Genomic DNA, 26,653 nt, shown 5'->3' with positions numbered 1-26,653 from the left:
CAATGACTTCACATTGTGCTGAATTGTTCCAAGTTACATATATAGTGATTTTGGAAGATCAATAAATGTCCATTGGGACTAGATTAATTCTACCAACATAACTTATTTCACTTGTGACAAGAGCTGCATTTGAACTCATAACTCTAGAAGTGAAAGCTGAGGATGAAATATGTTTGATATCCTAAAATATATTGCATTATTACTAATTCAGTGCTTGTTCTTCCTCCTTCAGCTCTTTTACAGAGTGACTGATGACCGAGCAAAATGCTCTGAGCTGTATTTAGTTGGAATGATCTGTTATTATGGCAAACATTACTCTACCTTTTTCTTTCAAACCAAGATTCGCAAGTGGATGTACTTTGATGATGCCCATGTCAAAGAGGTAACAATAATACATGTCTTTCATCTCTTTCTGTTTTTAGATGTGGCATGACTGTTGTCAAGTATAGATGTCTTAGTAATAACAGCACACTTGGAAATATCAATAATTGCAATGATTGTTCTGCATTGACGTGGAATAATAAGATACAATACTATATGTGTGTACAGAACTACAAATATTTAATAATTTCAAATAATTATATAGAGAAACTGATAATTATATAGAAGTTAGATTTTCAGACCTAGTCATGTCTATCATTTTTTAAAAAGTGTAATTTTTCAGACATAATGGGGGTGTTATTTACAGGTGACAAAGTAATGTTTTACTTCTGTGCTGTGCACACACATTTTTTTCAGTTACAGATAGATGAAATCCTCCTACAGGATTGGTTTCTGTATTAGAAAACACCCTTAATCCTCTGGGTTAACATAAAATAGCCAGAATTGCTCCAGTTTGCCTAGTTTTTGCTTTTTCATTGTGGTCTTCAATAAACTAGATAACACAACTAGTTCTAGAAACTTTGACAAAAGTGTTCCATGATAGGGCTCCATCCGATGATGTTACCCACATGTGAGGACTAACATCCTGCTGTCCTGGGAGAACACCTGTTACAGGTAAGCAACTCTGCTTTCCTGGATCACACGTGGAGCCTTTTGTTTTTTTTTAAATCTATTTATCATAATTTTCCAATATCAAGTCAAGCAAAACTTCACTTGGAAAAAAATGCAACATATGAATACCAACGAAAAGAAGCAATACATAGTAAAGAATATCCATAATTCACATGTTGCATATCAAATCCCCCAAAAGAGGGGAGGAAGGAAACAAAAAGAAAAATGAGCAAACAGGTAAGAAACAGATGGACTATTAACTAGCTAACATCACATTCCAGTTCCGCCTCAACTAAACAGATCTATCATCTTAAATCTTCTCCAATTGGACTGGATCATTAAAAAAAAAATCCCTTTATATTTAATTAAACATTTTATATGAAGTTTGAGGTAAAAATCTGCACCCAGAAAGAGAACCCTATTACTCAAGACCAAAAACCTTTTCTTCTTATTTTGAGTAATCTTACAAAGATCTGGGTAAACCCTAATCTTTTCTCCAAGAAAGAGAGCATCCTTTATTCTAAAAAAAAAAAAAAGCTCTAAGATTCCAATTTCTATCAAGATCCAAAAACAAATGGAACCAACAATGTTGTTTTCTCCATTACTTCTTTCTAAAACTTCCAAAATCTGCATCACATTATGATCTTCATCAGAAGATGTGAAAGTCTATTATCGACCGCTTCCAGCCCCTTGAATGTTAGGGATTTGAAAATATTGAATTCTCACATTTGGGGGAGATGATTCAGAAAAAAATGTAAGCATCTCCATTAAATATTTATGGAACATATCCCATGGTGAAATAGAAAAGAGTCTAGGAAAAATAGTAAATTAGAGATTACATCTTCTAGCTTTCTTTTCTGACATTTCAACTTAATATCAAAGATTTATATTATTTATTACTGTAGCTTTTCATTGATTACATTTTTTCTTCACATTCCTGCACTGAAGCAAACTGTAGAAATATTTTTATCATGGTCCTTTAATTTAAGAACTACTCCCTGGGGAAAAAGCACAAAGATCTTTCACCATTCAAGTCAGAGAATTTTCAGTCCTGATTAGCTGGGAGGAACTTTCAATGGAGAGGGGAGAGCAAAGCTAACAGCTTCAGGGTCAGAGATCTCCTTCAAACAGTCCTTGTACCTTCAGACATTAAATAGCAGACATCACCATTTTTCTAGTGTCCACCAAAGAAGCCAATAAACCCTCCATTTTCTGATTTACCAACTCAGCTTGTCTCTCAGCTTGTCGTTCCATATTCCCACTACTTAGCGTCTCCAATGATTGTATCACTGCCTCCAGACTCTGGAGCCATCTTCATGCGTCAGCAGTCACTTCCCTGATTGCATCCTACTTGGGGAAGGCTGAGGTGGTGATAATCTCTCTAATGGTCTCAAGGGTGCCTCAACAGTGGGCACTTAGGACCAACTGGTTTTCATCATCCCCAACGGGTGCACTACCACCTCAGTTTAATGCTGCCCCCTGAGCCACCAAGGAATCCAAAAGCCCTCTTGAGGAAGAAGACAACGATGGAATAGGTTGTACTCTTCTCCCTAGCCTTGTACTTTACCATAATGAGGGGAAAAAACTTCTCAGTGACTTGGAGCTCCAGGAGCAAGCACCAGCCTATTTTACTGTCTTAGCTTCTCCCCCGGAGCCCATTTTACCAGTCCTGGGTATTGTGGGTTTTTTAAATGATAGAATATAGGTTAATAGTAATAGGTTAGCAATTTCGTGTTTGAGTTATTTTAGGACTCTAGGGTGGATGCCATCCAGTTCTGGTGATTTGTTATTTTTTAGCTTGACAGTTTGAGCTATTACATCATTTATTATCACGGAGATTTGTATTCGTTATTCAGAATCATTGCTGGCAAAGAATGTTTCCAGTATGGGTATGTTCCCAAAATCCTCTTCAGTAAAGTCTGAGGCAAATAATTCATTCAGTTTTTCTGCTATTTCCTTGTCTTTCTTGAGCTCCCCTTTTACTCCTTAGTCATTTATCAGCCCAACTGACTCTCTCACAGGCTTTTTGCTTCAAATGTTTTTGAAAAGGTTTTATCATTCATTTTTGCTCCTCTAGCAAGCTTCTTTTCAGATTTTCTCTTGGCCTATCTTACTACTGTTTTACATCTAACTTGCCAGTACTTATGCTCTTGCCTGTTTTCTTCATTTGGATCTGCTTTCCCATTTTTTGAACGATACTCTTTTGGCTTTAACTGCCTCTTTTCAGTTGTTTGGTCTTCCTTCAAACTTTTTTAATACATAGAATATATTTTATCTGGGCTTTAAAATGGTGTTTTTAAAAGGTATGCCTTCTAGGAGTTCCTTAAATGCTGGTCACACTCAATGCTAGTCCAATGCAGAGTTTACAGAAGTTTGTTCACTCTTTCAAGAATAAAGAATAAGTATTTTATGATACCTTGGGGAGCCAGCACCCTCCATATTGCCATTAAAGGTTTCCAGCCTGCAGTTACCAGGGCCTTGGGTTCAAAGCTGTTTTCTTTGACAGAGAACCATAATAGAAATAAAAGACATTAAGCAATCATAACTTCCCTGTTAACTTAAGACTTTTATTTGTTTATTGTTTGTATGGTGTGTCTGTCTTGACCAGATTGTAAATTCCAAGGAGCAGAAACTGTCTCTTATGTGTCTACTGTACAGCCCTGGTACATTTATTTATTTGAAATTTATAGCTCATCAATCCACAATTCTAGGTGGGTAACAATAAGAAAAATTCTTTTTCACTCAATGCACAATTAAGCTCTGGAATTTGTTGCCAGAGGATGTGGTTAGTGCAGTTAGTGTAGCTGGGTTTAAAAAGGTTTTGGATAAGTTCTTGGAGCAGAAGTCCATTAACTGCTATTAATCAAGTTGACTTAGGGAATGGCTCTGCTATTACTGGCATCAGTAGCATGGGATCATCTTAGTATTTCGGGTATTTGCCAGGTTTTTGTGGCCTGGTTTGGCCTCTGTTGGAAACAGGATGCTGGGCCTGATGGACCCTTGGTCTGACTCAGCATGGCAATTTCTTTTGTTCAGTGCAATACATCTGGTATGCACTATACAAATGATAATATAACACTATATAACTTAACAGCAATAATAAGCATTAATATGTGTTGCATAACAGCATAATAGCATAACCACAAAACAACAAGCAGACAAACCATTAAATAGGACTATAAAACTATATTCAGATCAACAATAACAGCAGCTAAATAATAAAGCTGGCATCATACAAAAATAGAAACCTCAACATATCACATATAAACAATCAATAAGCATACTCATGCAATTAAAAAAAATGAAAATCACACCAATCAATAAACTCTTCAGCATCAGCAAATAGACATAACAGTCCACAACATGTTGTAACCAATTCAAAAACAGGAAACGACTTCCATGAATATCACTTCAAGGCACATTATAAAATGTAAAAACCCAGGGATCACAAAGGACAAAATAGTCACCTAAACATAGGTGTTAAAATCAAATAGAAATCTCAGTCCCTCCCCATAATTTATAAGCCCTAGAAATAGAAATGGAAATCAGCCCCTTGTGGGAACTAGTGGTGATTCCCACAGACCTGGAGACAAACTACACTTACTCTAGCCATCTTAAAACAGAGGACAGAAAAGACCGGCAGCAATACTGGACGAGAGTGCAGCTGGCTCCAACCCGCAGCAGAGCCCTGATGGGGATGAGAGGAGACACTGGCAGGAGAATGCATGAAGGAGTGCTCCTTCCCTCCGCAGGTAAGAGCAGGAAGACGCCGGTGCCGACCGGCCGGTTTCCATCCACAGATCGCTCCTTTGCCCATCCACCACCACCGCTGAGGGCAGAAAAGACCAGCAGCAATATTGGATGAGAGTGTGGCCAGCTACAACCCGCAGCAGAGCTCCGGGGGCGAGAAGAGACTCTGGTGGGAGACCACGCAAAGGAGTGCCCCCTCCCCCTGCAAGTGAGAGCAGGAAGATGCCAGTGCCAACTGGCTGGTCCCCACCCACAGACTGCCCCTTTGCCTGCACACCACCACCGCCGAGGGCAGAAAAGTCCGGCAGCAACACTGGAGGTGCTTGTGCCAGCAGGTGCGCAACAAAGGAGCTTGCCCCTTTGTGTGCCCTTTCATGAGCGCTTGAAGTGATGCCTGAAGTAAGCAAATCCTAATCTCAGCCATAACCAAGCACATCATAAAATGGAGCAAGTCCTCTTCATTGAAACAATCACTGGACGAGGAAATCGTAGAAATCACCAGAGAACCTCAAAACATAAGCAAAGAGAGGGGAAAAACCTGATCTGTCCCAAGATAAGTAACAGTTCTCCTGCTGTGATTTCTTCCAGCCTAATGTTCACGCTCCTATTACTAAATGTTCAATCGCTATAAAAAACCCCCCCACTGATAAATGACCTACTAGAGGAACTAAATCCCACTATATTCTGGCTGAAAGATAATGATATTGTCCTCCTAAACCAAATTGATAACACAACCTATGATATCTTTCACTTCCCCAGACATAAACAAAAAAGTGGGGGGTCTCTTAATCTGCAAAAATAACTTAAACTTAAACCCTGCAAAGTTGAGATAAACCCATCCAACGAGGCTGCAATACTAAATCTCCACGTCTAAATATTGGTTTGATCTATAGCCCACCTGAAACACTACAAAAAGACTGTTCACCTGTAACTGAAATCTTCACTAAAATGTTTCCAGCTCCAGAATCAACTCTAATTGTAAGAGTCTTTAACCTACATACAGATAGCATGTCTAAATCTACAGTATGTGAAATGCTTCTAGATACTATGGAAGCAATGGCTTAGTCACAATTTGTATCCAACCCCACACATAAAGCAGGACACATCCTTGACCTAATGTTGGCCAATTGCAAATAACTGCATAATCAATTCTTCTCACAAAATATTGCCATGGTCTGATTACCAGCTAATAAAGGCAGAAATAATTTTCCTCACCTCACAACAAACAAACTCACATATCAGTCCTTCACTTACAGAAAAAAGAAAGAACCTGAAACACTCAAAGAAGCTATTACAAATAAAATAACTGAGTTTGACCATGATAATGCCTACTCATCTTTTGACTCCTGGGATAAAATCATCAATGAAATAGCCCAATCCAGACAAAAACATTCCAAAATGAAGGCACAAGTAAATAAAAGAAACCTTGGTACAGCGAAGAACTAAGACACACTAAACAGACCCTGAGAAATATGAAAAACAATAGAGGAAATGTCAATCTACGGAATTCCTAGAAAAATACAAATCCCTATTAAAATACCGTAAACAAATCAATAAAGCAGAAAAAGAATGCCATGCAAAACAGATTAATGGTGTAATATTTAATTCAAAACTACTCTTTGAAACAGTGAAAAACCTTATCAAAGATCCATCCTCCTCCATCTCAAATAACTATGACTTTACAAAAAACTCATGCAGTAAATATGCTAATTCATTGTTAAACAAAATCAATACACTTAAATCACAATTCTCCCACTGCTTACAACAAAAGAGCCTGAAGAAAAACTTGGTCAAGTGAAATGGAATTCCTTTGACCTAGTATCTAAACTTGAAGTAAACCAAATCATCACTAAAATGAAGCCCACTACCCACCCACTAGACCTTATCCCTACAAGTGCACTGAAAACAGTAAACAGCCATAATAAACCACTCGCTAGCAGAAAGATTGATCCCCGATAGGGCAAAACAAGCTGTGATTAAACCAATCCTAAAAAATAAAACCAGCAGAATCGATGACTGGGAAAGTTACCGACCAATATCCAACCTGCCTTTCATCGCAAAAGTCCTAGAAAAAGCAATTTTATCACAATTAGAGAACCACCTAGAAGACAACAATATACTATACCCAAACCAATTCAGAGTCAGAAAAAAATCGCTCAACAGAAACCCTACTCATTTCCTTAGCCGACCCTGTATTACAAGGCTTTGACAACAATGAATCATATATCTTGGCACTAACAGATTCAACAGTAGCATTTGACGCAGTTGACCATATCCTGCTATACCACCAGCTGAGAGAAATTGGAATAGATGGAAATGTTAACAAATGGTTCTCCTCCTTCCTAAAATATAGGATATTCCAAGTCAAACTGGGTAATAACATTTCAGACACCTTCCCAGTCGATATAGACATCCCCCAAGGTTCTGCACTCTCGGCTACACTATTCAACATCTTTTTGCTGCCTATATGCTCATTACTAACAAATCTAGGAATCAACTTCTTCCTATATGCAGACGACATACAATTCTATATCCCATTCGACAATATATTCACAAAACCTGCATCGTCTCTGTCAACATACATGAAGGCCGTACAACAAAAGCTTTCTCAACTGAAACTAACTCTAAACCCCAAAAAATGGAAATTGTGGATTAAGGAGAAGATAACACGATAATCATACCAACCCCACCCTAACCTAGGAATCACTAATATTACTCTATCAGATCAAGTACGAGACCTTGGAATTCAGGTCAAAGAGAACTTCACTATGAAAAAAAAGCATATAAGGAAATTAAAACAGGGTACTCCAAGCTGAGAATATTACATCCATTGAAAACTTTGTTAACAATACAGGACTTTGTCTCCTCTTTATGTTCTCCCTTCCTCTTACTCCTCTCCCATCTTCTCCCCTCTCCTCTCTTCCCCTCATTCCTGATCCTTTCCCCATCCCTACTCCTCTCTACATCTCCTTCCCTGATCCCTTTTTCTTTCTCTTTCCTCTTCCCATCCCAGTCTTCTCTCTCTCCCTCTGCTCTTCTCTTTCCTTCTGTCCCCATCGTCTTGTGCTGATACTTGAAATCTATTTTCCATCCCCAGAAAAATAAAATGAATTACACAGACTCACAAGCAAGTTTGGAAAACTATTTTATTTATTTATTTTATTTAAAGGGGTTTTTTTTATACCGATATTCGTCGAAACATCATATCAGTTTACATGTAACGAGGGAAATACATTAAACAGAGTGAAAGCTGAACTAGGCACGGTATATAGATGAAAGTTAACAAACTTTGTTAGTGTCAAACAATGTGTATCTTAAATCAGGAAAAAACTATAACATTGCAGTTGGTATTTACAAATTGGTTAATTAACAAGTAGTTATCAAATTTTGTTAGAGTGAAACATTGCATATCATAGGTAAGGAATAAGCCATGACATTGGAGTCCGTATTTACCTTTAGATTGGGCAGATAAGATTGATTGCATTAATATGCAAAAGATGCAAATTTATGCAAATATGTGCATTTAGAAACTTTGCTGCATAATTTTGTATCTCTTGCTATAGAATCTACCCTTGTGCTGCTGAGTATAACTGTAGTATTAGGAAATGAGAAAACAGATACTGAGGTCTACCTGCTAACAATAAATGTAGGTAAGTTTTGCAATGTTTATCTGTGAGAAACAATATAATTGAGTTCTGGAGATGATCCAAAAGGTCCTTTTTTATTTCTGTTATTTTGATACAGATTGGTCCAAAATGGAAAGATGTTGTGACTAAGTGTATTAAGGGTCATTATCAGCCCTTACTACTGCTTTATGCAGACCCAAGGGGAACGCCAGTAACAATGCTTGATGCCTCATCTCAAATAGAAGTCCGGCAGTATAGGAGGACATGCTATGATAGTGAAGACTCAGGTAAAATATTTCCATGATATAGAAATTCCTGCTTCCCTTTCTTTCCCATGAAGCTATTCCATATTGATTTTCAGAATGGAAAAATAAGTATAAGTATACTGAATGCTTGCCAGTTTAATGAGCATTTATACAAATTAAATTCATATCAACTTTATTCAGACTCCAGACACAGCAAACACAGTACAAGTATTGATAAGTTGAAGTAATAGCAAAAAGGTACTAAATGGTTTGTTCATAAATGGAAATTTTTTATTTGCACTGTTACTATCAAAACAACAAATAGTGAGTAGGTTGGGATATGACTCCCTGAAGCAGACATTATTGCGGAAACAATTTGTTAGACTTGAATGGGATAGATATTCAAAACATAGCTGTCTATCCAAGATAGCTGCGTAGACTTAGCTGGCTAAGTAGATTTAGCTGGCTACCTTAGATGGGATATTCAGCTGCATGGCTATGCAACTGAATAACCCTAGATAAATCACTACTTAGTTGGATAAGTTTTATCATTCTAAGTTTAGACCTGCTATTAAGAAGATAACTTATCTGGCTAAATCTGAATATAGCTAATTAAATGTATGTTATCTGGCTAAGTAGCATTGCCCCCTTACATTCATTGCCCACCCACAGTTATCTAGCTAAAAGCATAGTGGCACCTGCTGAACATAGCTGGATATTCAGTGACTGCCTCTTAGCTAAATAAGTCCTACTTATCCTGCTAGCTTTGGAACATCGACCTCGTATGTTATTAGTTTCAGTTCAATAAGGGATTGCATATTGCCTTTGAAATATAGGGGTAATTTTCAAACTCTTTGCCTTGTTTCAGAGTCCACTGATACTTTAAACATTTTGCACCAATTTTCAAAACGAAAAGCTTTTTCTGTCTGTATCTTATTCATTGAAAATAATGCAAATAGAGCTGAAAATGCTGTCTATGTGCAGAATTTCCCTCACCTGACCTAAACACACTTTGAAAATTGTCTTCATAATAATGAGGGGAAAATACTCTTGGTCAGAGTTCTTTTCTTTTACAGGTCTGTATTTTTGAAAATGTAGAATTGTTAAAAGGATTACAGCAGTAAGAATATAACACTGAATAGACTGTTATTAGAGTCTGAATAAATTTATGTGAATTAATAGATTGTTTGCTACATTACAGTGGTTTTTAATATCTGTGGAGAAATGTAGTCCCTTTTGAATTTTCCATACATAGAATTGTTATGAAACTTTGAACATCTTGCTATATTGTGCATCCCCACCAGCAGCTTAGTATCAAGCAACATTACCTATCATCTGTTTAGTAGTGAAATTGTTGTTTGTTGTTAGCAACTCCTGATCAGGATTTGTTCCGATGATTTATATTGTTATCCCAGTTTTGATAGAATAACATGCAAGATATATTGGAAGGCAGAAATGAATGTTCATCCTATCCTTACTGGTTGTAAAATAGATAGTTATCCAATTGAATATCTCTACCATGATAAGTTTCTATACCAGCCCAATGAATTTCCACCTTGTCTGCTGCTGTGGTGAGTGATTAGCCTATATGAGTTGCTGTAGTTATCTCATGTTGTTAGACACATGGTTCAGTCATCTTTTGTCTGTTGCCCTTACATACCGTTATTGGGATGTTTGAAAATTGTATGGTTTATAAGAAAGTAACTAATAAGTTATGTATGTATGTCTGTATTATTTGTGTCTTCCTGGTACTTATCTTTACTTTTTCTGTCTTTCCTGGTTTCCTATTTATTGTTTCTTTCTCTCTGCATGATACTGTCTCTGTCTATTTAATCTTCTATGAAATGTAAACATGGCTTATATGAAAACACTGACGCTGCTTCCTCCAATAGGGAGGGAGCCATCCATCTCGAGTGACACCAGGACAGACTCGTCAACAGACAGTAATCATTATAAGCAATCACACCATGAGTCTATGGTCAGCCACTTCTCCTCTGACTCTCAGGGTACTGTGATCTACAACGTGGAGACTGACGCCGCTTCCCAGAGCAGCAGGGACACAGGTAGCAAACTAAGAGAGTTTGAAAGATTTAGATGAGTTCCAGCTTGCATTTATTCTGACAGAAGGGAGCTGTAATTGTCAGTCATTGTTTTAATTTTATGAAGATTCCTTTTTTTATCCCCAATGTGAACATAGTGACAGGTGACTACTTGATTCCGCCACCAGGGTGGTAACGTAAGACTGATAGCACTTCAAACTGAAGTTTTGTATTTATCTATAGAGGAAGTATAGTATGGGCAAACTTCTCCTGCCATCCCTATTCATGTACCTAAATTGTTTGGAAGAGGTCACTTCCAGGGATTTGAATGTAGCTTGTTCCCCATGCTCATTCATTCTTTAGGTCCATTGCTTAATATATTAACCAGAGTCCCAAATAATGCCAATAAATATGCTAGTTTTAGTTATATCAACACTTTTCCTCTGGAAACCAGACTAATTCTATCAGATCATATTACATGGCCATGGAGCATTATTTTGATGAAAATTATGTCTGATTTATCTTCACTTGTACTACATTCAAACTGAAGTTCACAGTTGATCAACGATACAAGCTACTGGAATTTGTAAAGAGCATGGATGATGCATCTACCTGTTCTTCAAGTGGAAGATGAGAAATGAATGTCAGCAGCCATGAGTCTTAGACCATGGAACACTTACATCAACTTGCCCATAAAGATCTGTTGCAGGAGGCACCTCATTTATTTGCTTGGCATCCCAGGAGGCCATTTAATAGATTGAAAGAGTAGACATCCAAGTGTTAGGCTTTTCATGTCAAAAGAAAGAAGATGATGCTACAAGAAGAACATATTTTGATCTTTTGTTTTCTATTTTTAGAGGTCCATAACTGTCGGTAAGAAAAGCATTTTGCCCAGTAAATGAGACCGGTATTTCTCACATGATATGTCACCACAAGGGAACATGATTAATAGTATGTTACTTTGAATAGAAAAGTTTCAAAGAGTAGCTGTTTTATTGACCCTATACTGCAATCATATCTTTTAAGTGAGGACAGTAAGAATTCATCCCTACTTATTGTTTTAAAGCAGTATTTGTCTCGATGACAAGCAGAATCAATGGCGCCACACAGATGAATTATATGACTCCATCTTGATCCAGCATAGAGGGTCTCTCCAGAACTTTCTAAGAAACTTTGCAGGTATGCATGGTAGTTTCCAACACACTGCTGGATCCACAGCTGGTCAGCTTTTTAATATTTTGTTGGAGTAAGAATATATACACTGGATTACCCTGTGACAGGTTTTTGCCTCAGGTCTTTTTTTCTGTCATGTTTGTATATATTTCAGCTAAGCTTTCCCAATGGTGCCCTCATTAGTGTGGAGGTTTTTTTGCCTTTTTCAATTTTCATTTTTTCTTCAATACCACTGCTCAGCTGTTCCTCTCTGCAAACCTGCATTAAGTACTAGTGGTCTACTAAATGTGTTTTTCCTAAAATATTCTTCTCATTTTGATTTGCATTGTCAATTTTTATCACTATGTTCAAGATGCAAGCTAGTGACTTAAAGAGATTCCTGACATGCTTGTAGAAAATGCTCCCTTATGGGATATCATGCTGAGTGTCACAAATGTCTGGGTGAAGATCAGTCTCTCTTTGTGCAGCTTCTGCACCAAGATGTTACTGGGAGTTGTTCAGACCCAGCAGAAGAGGCTTTTTTACCTACTTCTCCAGTATGAATAAACCCAGCTCAAAGCTGACCTCAAAGCCTAGGGAGCTATCCAAGATTGTGCTGGTGGCCAGGCCTCATCAAAGTGGTCCTGAAAAGGTTCATAACCTTGGAAAAAGGAGAGGCCCAGAAGTCTGGAAAAATCCTGCTTACCTGTACAAGTTATCAAAGGTACATGAAAGACTTGGCTCATGAGTCAAAGCAGCAAGTGCAGTACCTTGAACAGAGGCTCTGCTATGTCAGAGCTCCTCATTAAGTCATGGCTCAGAAGGCTTGCAAGTTTTTGAAGTTACCCATGCTCCAAAGTAGCTCTCCCTGGAAGACTGCCCAGCCTCCCAATCTAAGGACAGCCCTTGCCAGTCTCCCAAGGTCTATTCACTGAACTTCAAGCAATTCCAATACACGACCTTCAAGAATGTATTGTCCCCTATGATGCCTGTTCCAAACTTGCCTTTAGCAGTGTTTCATATGAATATAGACAAGATGATCTCAGGCATTTGATGTTTTATTTGTGCTGTCACAGATGGCCCATCACAGATGGGCACATCATCTTGGGCAATGGAGTAGATTCTGAGTTAATATTCCAATCCGGTAGTAATACGTTAAGTATGGAATTTGCCTCCTTGGTGGGAGCAGTTCCATTGACCATCTCTACTTCATTTCAGGGTAGATTTTCTATTAAACCTATGCCATCAGCACCTGCTGTACTCTGGCTGGCCTGCCATTAAAATTATCTGACTCTTAGAGGAGTCAAAGTCTGAGGTCTCTGAGCTAAATAATGCTGAAGAAGACTACTCTCCAGACCTCTCTTCAGAGCCCTCTTAGCAGCCAGACGTCTTATCCTTTCCCACTGTCGTGTAGACTGTGGTGAAAGCATCTTATTTGATGTGGAGGTCTCAAGAGAACCCAGGGTGCCTTTACTTGGCATACTGAAGCACCTGAATGCACCTAAGGAGCCGGTGGAAGTGTTCATTTATCTTCTCCTCCAGGACACTCAGTAGAGGATATTGGGAAGAAAACATTAAATATTGTGCCCATGTTGCTCTGGGTTTCAGTGGATAACCTGCAATAAAAAATGTCACCTTCACAAACTCAACCACCCTTAAGAGCATAACATAAGAACATGCCATACTGGGTCAGACCAAGGCTCCATCAAGCCCAGCATCCTGTTTCCAACAGTGGCCAATCCAGGCCATAAGAATCTGGCAAGTACCCAATAACTAAGTCTATTCCACTACCAGAGCTGGAGCATATTCATTCAAAAATTTCTATGATTGGAATGGCTCATAAAAGACAAAGTGGACTTCTTGATAGTTCAAAATACATTTAGGGAAAATATTTTACAAAATATTCTGCATCAGAGTTAATCTTGCTGGTGCATATTCAGGAAAGCGCTAAGTCTTTTCTGAGTATCCTATGAAAAGTCTGGAAATACATAGAAACATAGAAACATAGAAATGACGGCAGAAGAAGACCGAATGGCCCATCCAGTCTGCCCAGCAAGCCTCACACATTTTTTCTCTCATTCTTATCTGTTTCTCTTAGCTCCTTGTTCTATTCCCCTTCCACCCCCACCATTAATGAATTTACCGGCAACATCTGTACATTTGAAAAATATTCTAGGCATCCAATTCCTACCAGAGCAAAGGATGCCACAAATATAGATCTGGAAACTTCAATCCTGTTTTATTAACATTGTGAAATGGTGAAAAATCTGAATTATTCAAAATCATCAGTCTCTTGAGCTTGTCATCCTCAATCGCTTTACACACAAAAGATGGTACGTAATAAACTTTAACAACTAGTGGCATGGCTTCCACAGAAACTTATAGGATCTCAGAAAATTATTTATTTAACATTACTATTGGTGCCATGCATTTGTATTTAGGAAAATTAATAAACTCCTTATTCTAGTGACATTTTTCAAAGGCTCAAGTTTGTGCCTCAATATAACATGATCTTTGATTAAAGATTCAGAATTTTGTAGGATAGAGCCCTTAGCTTCCAATCCCTGCAATCGAGAAACAGTATTTCCAAATTTTTATCTTCTTCTTGCAATTTAATAGAGATGTGAATCGGAACTGAAATCCGAACCGATTCTGGTTCCGATTCACATCTATACAATTTAATACAATTCCCATAGAAAAGAAGCAGATGTGATTAATACAGCCTGTTATAGAGGCCTCAGCTCTAGCCAACATCTTCCAGAGCCTGTAGTGTTTTAGGTGCTCCTCATCTTTGACCCTGAGACTAGTAAATGAGTTGGAACAACCCAGACACACTCTTACTGCTACTTACTAGCATATACAAAGCTATTTGCCTCTCCTCAGTTGCCTCACAACCTCAGGCATGAGGCAACTATCCATGAGTTGCTGTCCATGAGTCCAGTGATACTCACAACACTCAGATCACCTTCACTAGGTGCTTTATCCGGGTAATCACTTCAAGCCCCAGATGTGTTGCAGGAAAAAGCATCTGCTCCAAGAAACACAACTGGGAAGACAATGAAGGCTGTGGAGAGGTAAGGTCCATAGAGCTGAACAAGGCCTAAATAGCCAGAAAATCACCTTCTTTCTTCTTTCTCCATATTTTCAGTTGCTTCACTTAAGGACTCAACTTCTCCTAGCTGCTGTACAAATCAATCAATTGGACTCACCACTGGGCCACAGATTAACTGGGATAAATTCTCCCCTTTCCCTTCCTCTTAACCATAATGGAGCCAGATGACTGCTAGTGGAAGGAATTCCAGTGGCACTCCTTAGAAACAGAAGCAGGTAACCATCTTGATTCCATGCCCCAAGATTTGTATCGTTCAGTTCCCAGTTTCTCAGCATTCAGACAGGTTAATCCATGACCAGTGGTAAGCACCTCTACCAGCAGATAGAGATGGAGCAAAGCTGACGTCACGGTATATATACCCCTGCACTGTCAGCCCACCAGTTTTCTCTGTCTCCAGCAGATGGTGGACACGCATCTCCCTACTTGGGGATTGCTTGTTTAAAAAAAAAAATAAAACGAGAGAGAGACGGAAAAGGAGATTAATTACGCACCACTTCTCTTGAGATGATACCTCGTGGACTCTCCCTCAGTCGAGTTTCCTGAGGTGATATCTCATCATCCCTCTCTGTCAAGTGCCTCAGCCCAGTAGCCAGTTTTCCGGCATGGACTTAGCTGCCAGGAGAGAATCAGCTGAGAGGCTGGTGGGTGCAGGAAGTCGAGTTCGGCGGTGACAGCATTAGCCGGAGACTGACTCTGTATTTGGCCAAGACAAGCTGAGCTCAGGTAAGGGGATGTAAAAAAAATAAAAATAAATAAATACATAAAAGAGAGAGGAATAATTTTAGGGATTCCTCTCCCCCTCTTCTTGTCTGGTCTTTGAGCCTTGGCACATCAATTCGACATTCGTTCCCGTCTCTGTGAGGAGTTTGTGGAGTTGCAGAAGTTTTGGCGGGTTGAGCAGCCTTTTGGCTATGCCCTGCTCTTAGGCTTCTCTGAAACGCTGCGTGGTAGGCCGCAATGGCGTTCACGCACCTCCTTCTGCACAAAACAGTGACTAACTTCGGTTCGCACCTGCGCATCCAGGTTGGGTGTCTCTGGACCATGCAGATTGGGCATCCAAATTTTGGATGTCTGTAGTTCAATGTTCATTGGATCCTAGTGCCTAAGCTCTTCATCCATGAGAGAGTACATGCTTATGGGACATACTATCTCAAATATAGGCATCCTGATTTTGGGTGTCTTGTTTTTGGGCGTCCTGTCTGGGCTTGCCTTGTACTGGAAGCATATTAGTCAGATGCTTGTTTGTCTTATCCATGCCATTGGTAGCAAATAATCCTAAGCCCTTTGCAATTTGCACTGCTTGCATATTCGGGCATCACAGCAGGGTGTCCTTTCTAACCGTGTCAGCATTGCCTGGAGGCTCAGGAAGAGTTGTCTCCCGCTGATTTGGCTGAGCCTGGCCCTTCTCAGCAGGATGCAGGAATGGGACCGAAGGGGGATCTGTCAGAAGTTTTGTCTGATTTTGAGGCTCCCCTAATTGGAATTTCAGCATGGGAGGACTTCTCAGTAGGCACCTTTCCGATGCCCCCTGTTTTGGTATGCATCCTTCCGCCTTCTTCCTAGGTGGAATTTTTTTAAGGGCTGCAGTCTCTTCTAATGTTTGGTGGAACCGGGAAAACCTGGAATTTCAGGATCATAGGCTGAGGAATTCCGCAAGTCTGGTGCTGTGGATAGGCGTCAAAGTATGCCTTGGCCTGCTGTGGGTTCTATTGATGGGGTCCCTGCTGGCTCAGATGATGAGGGTGATCCTTATTCGCTGGAAGATGGGGAAATCCCTCTGGGTTTGAAGTCATATAGATAGATCACCGGCTCTTATTTCCCAGACACTGTTGATGCTGGGAGTACTGGGTATTGGTTCCATGTCTAAGCCAAAGAAAAATTCCATTTTAGTACCTTGATTGGCCTTGAATGGGATGCTCTAGAAGCTAATTTTAAAAGGAGACTAGCCTTGGTAGGGCTGCACCCCCGGATCCGACAACAAGAGAGAGCAGTTGCATTATCCAAAAGAGGATGCACTGGTGTGTGCAGTTTCCAGGCGAACAATCTCTTCCTGCAGAAGGGGGAGCTTGAGGTAGTGGCAATGAATTGCATTTAGCCTCTTGCTGCTCCCTGGTGGCTCGCCCTTGTTTGCTTCTGTCTCAGGAAGTCGATGAGACTGGTTTGAATACAAGGACAGTGATGGAACCGGCAGCTGCCTTTTTGGAAAATGCGTGCTGCGCCTGAGTCCATCCCTCTGCCAGAGGGGTAGCTTCAGTGTTAGCAGCCACTTGTCATCTGTGGCTGAGATTTGGTTGGCTGCTATAATTTCAAAGTCTAATCTTATGAAATTGTCCTTAAAGGATCACTCTTATTCTGGGAGTGCGTTGGAGTAAATGACCAATAGTGTGGTGAGTCCCAGTTCCTCGTTTGCTAGAGGATTAAAAACAGGTGCTGTGCTCTTTCAGTGTGAGGGACCGTGCTAGGGATTTCAGATATTTTCGACCCTACAGAGACGCGACTTCTGAGGACTCGACTCTGGGCGAAAGGACTGAGAACTACTCAGACAGCCCAGACTGGGCTTAGGCTCAGGTGGTGATGCATCCCAACCCCCTCAGTGAAGGTGTGCCGACCCACCTCCTAGAACTGGAGATAGGGATTCATCTGTCTTTTATCGGAGGTAGGTCATGTCAGACCAGTGGGTTCGGGCGGTAAGGGATGGCCATGCTCTGGAGTTCTGTGTTCCTCGGAACTTTATGGCATCTCCCTGCAACTTGCTGGAAAAGAGTCTGGCAGTAGAGATTATATTGTTGAGGCCCCTGAGCTGGTGAGGCGTGATTCCAGTGCTTAAGTCACAAGAAAGTGCAGGCCGTTATTCCATTTATTTCATTGTACCCAAGAAGGAAGGTCCCTTTTGCCCCATCCTGGTCCTAAAGGGAGTCAATAGTCATTGCAAGTAGCTCATTTACGTATGGAAACCTTACGCTCGATGATAATGGCAGTTCGTTGACTGCTGGCAGGATCAAGCACTCTGAGTAATGTCAGACACTGTGACGACAGTGGCTTATGTCAATCACCAAGAGGTATCAAGTGTTGCAGGAAATAGTCCAGCTCTTGGAATGGGCGGAAGCACATCTTCAGGAAATCTCTACCTCCCACATGTAAGACAATGTAAGAGCCTACTTTTTCAGTAGACAGAGCCTGGATCCAGGAGAATGGGAATTGTCAGACGAAGCCTTCCAGTTCATAGTGGGCTGCTGGGGTCTACCATTTATAGACTTGCTGGTGTCATAACATAATGCAAAAGTTCCTCCCCTTTTTTCAGTTGCAGGGGAGATCTGAAGTCCTTGGGAATCGATGCTCTCGAGCAGGAGTGGTGGGAAGACCAGCTTTGGTATGCTTTTTCCCCTAGCCCATGTTGGCAAGATGATTTGGAAGATCAAAGGACACATGGAGCTAGTGCTTCTGGTGGCTCCAGATTGGCCCAGAAGGCTGTGGTATGCAGATTTGCAGAGGCTCCTGACAGACTGTCCTTCCTGGTTACCGATCCACAGGAACCTGATACGACAAGGACCTGCTATGACAGGGATCTATTCTTCATGTAGGTCCGTCTCGATTTTTTCTTTTGATATGGTCCTTGAAAAGGCTCAGTTGCTGAAGCATGGGTATTCCACTGCTGTGATTTCCACCTTCTTTTGAATGCAGAAGTTATCCCCTCTTTAGCTTATGTTCGGGTTTGGAGAGTGTTTGAAGCTTGCTGTGAGGTGTGCTTCCTCATTCGGTTAAGATCCTGCTCATTTTGGAATTCTTACAGGATGAATCACTTAAGGGCTTGGCCCTTAAATTCTTGAAGGTGCAGGTGGCAGCTCTTACCTGTTTTCAAGGGACAGGTGAATGGTGGATCCTTGGCCCATCCACATGTGGCCCTGTTTTATAAGAAGTGAGGCTTCTTCGTCCTCCCTTGTGGTTGCCAGTGCCTTCATGGAGCCTTAATCTGGTTCTAGAATTTTGGCAAATTCCACTTTTCGGCCACTGCGTAGCCTCTCCTTGAGGTTAAATTCTTGAAGACTGTTTTTCTCATGGTGAATTGTTCCGAGTGTCAGGTCTGAGCTGTGGGCTCTTTCTTGGGAACCATTCCTGCAGGTGACTCCAGGGGCAGTCCAGTTTCTGACTATTCCATCAGTTTTTGCCGAAAGTAGCCTTGGATTTTCATTTGAACCAATTGATTTCCCTGCCAGTGCTGAACAGGGAGAGACGTGGATGGATATCATCTGTTGCGGACCTTAGACGTCAACAGGCATTTGATGTGGTATTAGGGATTATTAAAAACTCTCAGGAAGACTGACTGCCTGTTTGTTCTCCATGTTGGTGGTAAATAGGGAGAGTCAGGTCGTGGGCTACGTTAGCCCGTTGGGTTAGGGAGGTTATCATGGCTGCAGATGTGGATGCTGAGTAGCTGTTGGCTAAACAGATTAGGGCTATTTCCACCAGAGCTCAGGCAGTGTCATGAGCGGAACTTAGATTGTTATCTCTAGTCGAGATTTGCAAAGCTGCGACGTGCTCCTCCTTACACACTTTTTGCAGGCCCGGAAGGACACAGCCTCTATGCATGCGGTTTTGATTGAACCACAGGCAGCCTCCCGCCCTGTACAGGAGTAGCTTTGGTACATCCCACTGGTCGTGGATTAACCTGTCTGAATACTGAGAAGTTACTACTTAGCTGATAATTTCCTTTTCTGTAGTGAAGACAGGTTAATCCACCTTCCTGCCCTTGGCTGCTGGTTTGTGGTTCTATGGTCTTCCTGAGTGGCTGTGTGTCCGGGGATAACTAGTGTCAGTTTTATTCCGTAGGTTAGTGTTACCCAATTTGTCTGAGCTCATTGTTTCCTGTTGACTGAGTACTTGAATAGTTGTCTATCAATAGTTATAATCAAGTGTTGTTAGTTTGTCCACGGCTAGCATTTGTAGAGAATATTGGCAGGCTGATGTTAGTGCATGATGGCAGCTTTGCTCCTTCTCCATCTGCTGGTAGAGGTGCATAACCCACAGTTTGGAGGCAGCTCAGAAAGCAGGGAAAATGGAGCAAGTGATCCAGGTCCTTGCTACAGGGTACCAACAACTACAGAAAGCCCTGCAAACCCAAACTGACTAGCATCAGGCGCTACAAGTACATCATATGCAGCAAAACACAGTGCTAGCTCAGGTAGCACAGGCTGTGTAGACTGCTGTGACCAGGCCACTTACCTTGTCACCAGTCATACTTAAGGTGACCCTGGGAGAAGATCCTGATTGTTTTCTGAATAATTTTGAATGGACCACTCGATTGGTAGGCTGGCCAAAGATAGCTGGATGACCTATCTGAGGAAACTGCTCACCAGGAGCAGTCAAGAGGCCTTGCAAACTACCAATCGAGAAAGGAGGGCCACATATCAGAAAGTCAAAGCAGCCATATTCAAGAGAGTGGGACTCGCCCCCAGAAGCGACAGCGATTTCGTCAAAGAATCCTTCAACCAGAGGATAATCCGCAAAACCTTTTCCACCAACTTAAGGATATGGCTTGGAAGTGGCTGCACCTAGAAGGGAATACCAGGGTGGAGGTTTTGCTGGAACAATTCCTAAATGGCTTAGAATGCCCTATGTGGCAATGGGTGTGCAGGCACCCAAATCTTATGCTAGAGATGGCATTGGAAATGGTGGATGCTTATTACCAAGCTTAGTCCATCCCTAAATCACTGTGAACTCAGGGGAAGAGCAGCAGCCATGCAGAATGTCATACTTGGCCCCCTTTGAGTGGGAAAAAGGGATGACCCGGGGAACTTCAGTCTGGCCCAGAGGGAGAATAAGTCTCTTTAGTGGGCCTGGGAACATAAACAGAGGGTGGATGGAAAGCCTGTTCCTGGGGCATGGGTTACAGACACTAGTCATCCTTACTTCATAATGAAAGGGCGCTTACTTTACCGAATTACAAAGGGAAGTGTGGAAGGGGAATTGATAGAATAACTCCTAGTTCCCAAACCATATCGCCAGCAGCTAGCTCACAGCCACTTTCTAGGACTTCACCTGGGGGAGGAAAAGACCTCTGAGAAATTTTTGACAGAGTTCTATTGGCCAGGCCTACATAAAGAGGTCCAGTTATATTGCCATTTATGCCTTACCCGCCAACTCACAAAGCCTACTAGCATACGAGCAACACTTCTCATATCAATGCCCGTAATTGAGACCCCTTTTGAAAGGGTGGGCGTGGACTTTTTGAGGCCACTAGAGAGATCTAATCGAAATAAGTACATCGTCATCATTCTGGACTATGCCACAAGATATCTGGAGACAAAACTGCTATAGAATATGAAAACTCCGATGGTGGTGTTGATTCTAAAGAAACTACTGCAGCAGTTTGTAACCTGAGACTTTAATTAGAGAAAGACAGAGTCAAAGGGACAGGGACTGGAACAAAGCATGAGGAAATAATTTGTTCCGGAGAGTAACACAGGTCCACACAATCGTATTAACACCCAGTCACTCCGCTCTTTCAGCAGCGTATATTGCATTATATACCCTTCATACTGACCAATCAGAGCATATTCAGAGTGTTGTTTTTAGATAAGTGCGGTACATTTGATTTGAGTATGTATTAGACTAATCAGCAAATGGGTCTGGGTGTTGGCTCATTGCATTCCAGCACGTAGTCAGGGTCCTCTGCTTTCTTTGTCTAAAACTAGTATTCAGGAATACAGCAGAAAGAGGTGCTTCAGAAAGTCAGTGCATAATACTACATACATCGGTAACCACCCTAATGGAGTATTTTCACGACTTGGGCTGCCCAAGGAGATCGTGACAGATATGGGGTCCCTATTTGTGTCCAAGGTAATGAAACAATTCTGCACCTTGCTCAAGGTAAAAACTTTGCGTACTTCGATGTAACACCTGCAGACCAATGGCCTCGTCGAGCACGTCAATCAGACGCTCAAAAAAATGTTGAGGAAATTTATGGATGAAGATGGCAAGAATTGGGACGCATTGCTACCCTGTGTGTAGTTTGCAATCCACAAAGTGCCTCAGAGCTCAGTGGGGTTTCCCCCCTTTTGAGTTGCTGTATGGGAGGAGACTGAGAAGAATATTGGATATAACCCGTGAGACTTGGGAAGAAAGGAACCCTGGGCAGAACCTAAAAAATCCTGGGAAGGCAGACCGCTTATACCTAGAAAAGGCTCAGGCTACCCAAGCACAAGGGTACAATTGTCCTACTGACCAAAGAGTATTCCATCCAGGGACCACGTACTTGTCTTCCTCCCATCTTCAGAAAGCGAGTTGTTAACCTGTTGGCAAGGACCTTATGAAGTTCTGGAGAAAACAGGACCCGTGGATTACAAAATAGCCTAACCAGATAAACAAAAGAAAATTCAAATCTACCATGTAAACCTTCTGAAGAAGTGGGTTGCACAGGAGTGCAGAGTAGTGCAAGAAGGAGTTTGGTCCAGAGGTCGGACCTAAATTGGATCGAACCCAGATTCCTTTAGGAGAGCAGCTGTCTACTGCACAAACAGCTGACATAAAGCAGCTGGTGGAGCAAAACAAAGAGATCTTCTCAAACCTACCAGGTTGTACCCACATGCTGCAGCATGACATCATTATGCCTCTTGGGGTTGTGATACAGCAATGACCCTATCGGGTTCCCGAAGCCATGAGCTGTGTCATAGACACCAAAGTGAAGGAGATACTCTGGCTCTGGGTTATAAAGGAGTCTAACAGTGATTGGTCCTCATCTATAGTGTTGGTGCCAAACCAGATAGGAGCATAACGTTCTACATTCATTTTAAAAAAGTCAACGGGATCTCAAAATTTTACATATCCCCGATGCCACAAGTGGATGAATTGAGTGAGTGTCTGGGATCAGCCCAGTTCATCTCTACCCTGGACCTTACAAAAGGCTATTGGCAGGTACCTCTCACAGTAGTGATGAAAGAGAAGACTGTGTTCTCAACAACAGGGGGTCTTTTCCAGTTTACCATCATACTGTGTGGACTCCATGGCACCGCCGCAATGCTTGGCTGACTGCCTGCTCAACCCACATCAAGGGTACACAGCCACCTGCTTGGACAATACCTTGGTGTAGAGCTCAGATTGGAAGACATATCTAAGCCAACTCCAGGCCATGCTAACCATTCTAAGGAAAGCAGGACTGACGGCCATCCCTAAAAAGTGCCTGTTGGGAAGGGCAAGAAGTCCATTGTCTCGGTTGTACCCTAGGAAAGGGCAAGATCCATCTGCAGACCGGAAGATCAAGGCAATCACTAGGGTGCCAGTCACACAAACAAAAGCAAAAGTCAGTACATTCCTAGGCCTTACGGGATACTATGGAAGGTTTGTCCCTAATTACTGAGAGAAGACAGCCTCTCACAAGGCTTTTCTGGAAGAAAGCACCAGAGAAGGTTCAATGGTCAGCTGAAGCAGAGGAGGCATTATGGGCTCTGAAAGAGGCATTATGCTCCGAACCAGTCCAGCAAGGCTGAGCTAAGAGGGGGGGGGGGGGGGGGGAAGGGTATGTGAGTGAGTCTACAGGAAACTCCCTCAGACCACCTTAAGGGACCGGCCACAATTATCTGGTCTGGTCTGCCTTAAGTCCCAACCTAGCAAGGATTCTGAGCTCAGGGAGGATCCCTTCAGCCTAGTATAAGAAGACAGGGTCCAGAAGGATTAGAGAGGCCCGGGAAACAGGCAAGAAGCCAGCCCATGCTTAAAACTATGTATGATATCTCTGTGCTACCTGAACTTTAAGGTGAGCTGCAACATTTGTTTGGTTTGCACTTCAGTTTTCACTGTAAATAAATTACACTAAAGGAAACAGCCAGAGTCTGCCTCCTTATTCTTTCTAGCTGTTTCCAAGCCAATGTTGTCCAAGTTACCACCGGAGGCTTGCCAGCATCTACTGATCTCAAAGTGGTGATTTTAACTAGCAATGACAAGGTACTCTCACCTGTAGTCTGTTTCCACATCTCCTTTGGCTCTGATGAATTCTTCAAACTTTGTGGTTGATGGTAAGGCAACAGGAGCTGCTGAACCATTGTGGGCTGTCTCTGAAATACTTCCTGTCTTGCCATCATTAGCCAGCGACAAGCTGTCAATCGCAGCAGCAACCCTCTCCCGTGGTGGTAAGCAGCTTCCCCCCTCCAAAATTCCGGTTCCCCAGCTGAGACCATTTCACCAATGGATAAACTCACATCCTTCTCTTCCTCTTAGGTGGCATATTAAGACAAAATAAGTAGGGAAAAAACCTTCCTAATAAATAAAGCCAAGAGGAGAAACACTGAGCCAGCCATTTACACTACCATCTTGACTACTTTCCTTCTTACAGATGTCTGAGGTTGAGCTAGTCTCACTGTAAGAGAGAGGATTTTTCTTTAAAAAAAATAAATATGCAGCTCGGAGCCATCCTAGACCCAAGGAACCTGAACACATTCCTAAAAGAGGAAAAGTTCAATTTGGTTTCTCTAGGCACTGTTCTCCCTCTCTTAAATCAAAGAAACTGGGTATCTTCTCTGGATCTTAGAGAGGTCCATGTCCACATAGAAATACATCTTAGTCAAAGGAAGCCACATATTTTATAAAATACAGTGCCTTGTGTCACTGCCCCAAAAGTATATGCACATTCGTTTAATGCAAGGATCTGCATAGTTTATACACCTATTTTATAAAAGTATGTGCATGTTTTACACGTTAAATCATTGTAAAACATGCATGCAATAACCCTCAGTTTATGTGCAGAGGCAGTATTTTATAACATTGGCTGATGTATGTATGTATCTTGTTTAGCAAAATACTGGTGTGTGAACCTCCAAGCACTAGTTCATTGAGACCTCTACCAGTTCATCCACGTCCTCCACCACTTGCTGCAGACCCCCCATCCAAAAACTGCAGACAAAAGAGAAGTCAGATTTAATTTCCGTGGCTTAATTAGCAGCTATAAAAAGATGCATGCATGTTTGATGATGTCTATGTGGAATTAGTATACAAAACATACATTTCTACTTATTTCCAAACTTCACCCTGGAATGCCCTTGAAATGCCCTCTTTGTAAATGCATACTTTTCTGCATGGCAGCAACAATACATGTATACTCCCACCTTTCTGAAAATTTGCTTACCACACACAAAGGTTACCTAATCATATATATATGCAAATTTTAATTAAAAAAATACTTTCACTCAAAATTTATTTTTTTTTAATTTTACAAAATAACCTACATGGTTTAGGAACACTTGACATAAGGAGGAAAAAGACCTCAGAACCACATATACAAAGTTCTGAATGGAACACAATACACATATGAATAGATAATTCAATCATAGGTCTTAAAAAACCTCCATATTTAACTTTTTTATTTTAATTCAAAAAACTTCAAAAATCTAATATTCTGTTTTTATCTTTTTTTTTATCTTTGTGTAAAAAAATTGGCCACTTAAAAAATCACTTGTGTTATGATCATTGTATGTATTCTCAAATTTATACTTAGAGTTGACATGCAGCAGAACAATCCAAAACTTTAGAGCTGAGTATCAAGTATTTCAAAAAAGAAATTATCTTGTCATAGCAACTTATGCACTCAAATATTCAGCTGTATAATACATTCTTGAAGACTGTAATGCCGAAAGTCCCGATATCAAAACCGAAGGGCTAAATACCCCGATGTCCAAAGCTTAGGAGCTAAAGACCAAATATTTCAAAAAAGAGGGACTTATCTTGTTATAACAACTTGTGCACCCAAATGTTCAGCCACACATTGCATTCCTAGAAGCTATAGAACTGAAAGCCCCGATATCAGAACTAAAGGGCTGGATGCCCCGGTGCTGATGTTAGCCAACATTTCGCCCTCAGGCTGTCTCAAGGCACTTTCAGCTCTTCCCTGATTGTCTGTCTGTCTCCCTGCCTCAATGTGTGGTGGTCACTGGCCACATAAATCTTTGAAAATTACCCCTCACTAACTTTAAAGTGGACAAATCAGGTTCAAAATTCATGTAAAGAATATGTTTCTGGTATTTACCCTATTGAAATTCATTAATTGAAAGCTCAGTTAAAAGTTGACTGTTCTATGCATGTTTTGATTACCTTACTTTCTTCCAGTCGTTTGGCACCATTTTCATCTCTCTAAATTCCTTAAAAATCTTGTATGTCTTGACTATCATATCCTTTAACCATTTTGCCATCTGGTGAACTTAATCTGTAACTGAACATTATTTATCTTAATTGTCTATACTTGTTAATTCTCTGAAGACAAGTGGTTCACCCATCATATATGTGGGTGACATCATCACCCAGTGCTGAACGGATACTTTCTATAGCTGTCTTAAAAAGTTTTATTAAAAACATTTAGACACGTATGGTACACCTTGATCCCACAACATGTCTCAGTTAGTGTTTTTCTATACAGCTGTAAAGTCCTTTTCTTTTCTGTGAAAAGCAATTCCCTATTAATTTTAGGGCCCTTTTCATTAGAAGACCCAGTTTTTATAATTTATGCAGGTTATGGCTAAGGTTATACTAAGTTATTTGAAGGTTGAGAGAGAACCCAGGACACCCCTTTTTGATCTCATCAAGAACCTGGATGCCCCTAAGGAGTTGGTGGAAGTACCCATCCACCCACTCTGCCAGGGTGTATTCAGGATACAGGAAACCCCCTACTTAGTATTACCATTTGGCAAAAAAGAGAACACTAAGTAACATGTCCAGTTGACCGAAGGATTCAACTAGTCCCAGTTGCCACACCAG

At 41.1% G+C, this 26,653-nt stretch overlaps 1 protein-coding gene across 14 annotated transcripts in view; it reads left to right on the top strand.

Annotated features, from left to right (window-relative positions):
* The window catches only part of USP54 (ubiquitin specific peptidase 54), a 533,711-nt gene that overhangs the window by 333,589 nt on the left and 173,469 nt on the right, over nucleotides 1-26,653 (top strand). For 13 of the 14 annotated variants that reach the window (XM_029608960.1, XM_029608959.1, XM_029608954.1 and 10 more), the window contains 3 exons: nucleotides 233-382; nucleotides 8,488-8,656; nucleotides 10,507-10,677. In XM_029608960.1, the coding sequence (XP_029464820.1) occupies nucleotides 233-382; nucleotides 8,488-8,656; nucleotides 10,507-10,677 (490 nt within the window). The remainder of the gene's footprint in view (nucleotides 1-232; nucleotides 383-8,487; nucleotides 8,657-10,506; nucleotides 10,678-26,653) is intronic. The other variant, XM_029608965.1, reaches the window with a different exon arrangement.

Source organism: Rhinatrema bivittatum, chromosome 7 (assembly GCF_901001135.1).
Source record: "Rhinatrema bivittatum chromosome 7, aRhiBiv1.1, whole genome shotgun sequence".
NCBI lineage: Eukaryota > Metazoa > Chordata > Amphibia > Gymnophiona > Rhinatrematidae > Rhinatrema > Rhinatrema bivittatum.
The sequence above is the reverse complement of the archived record's forward strand: the minus strand, read 5'-3'. Positions and strand labels throughout refer to the sequence as shown.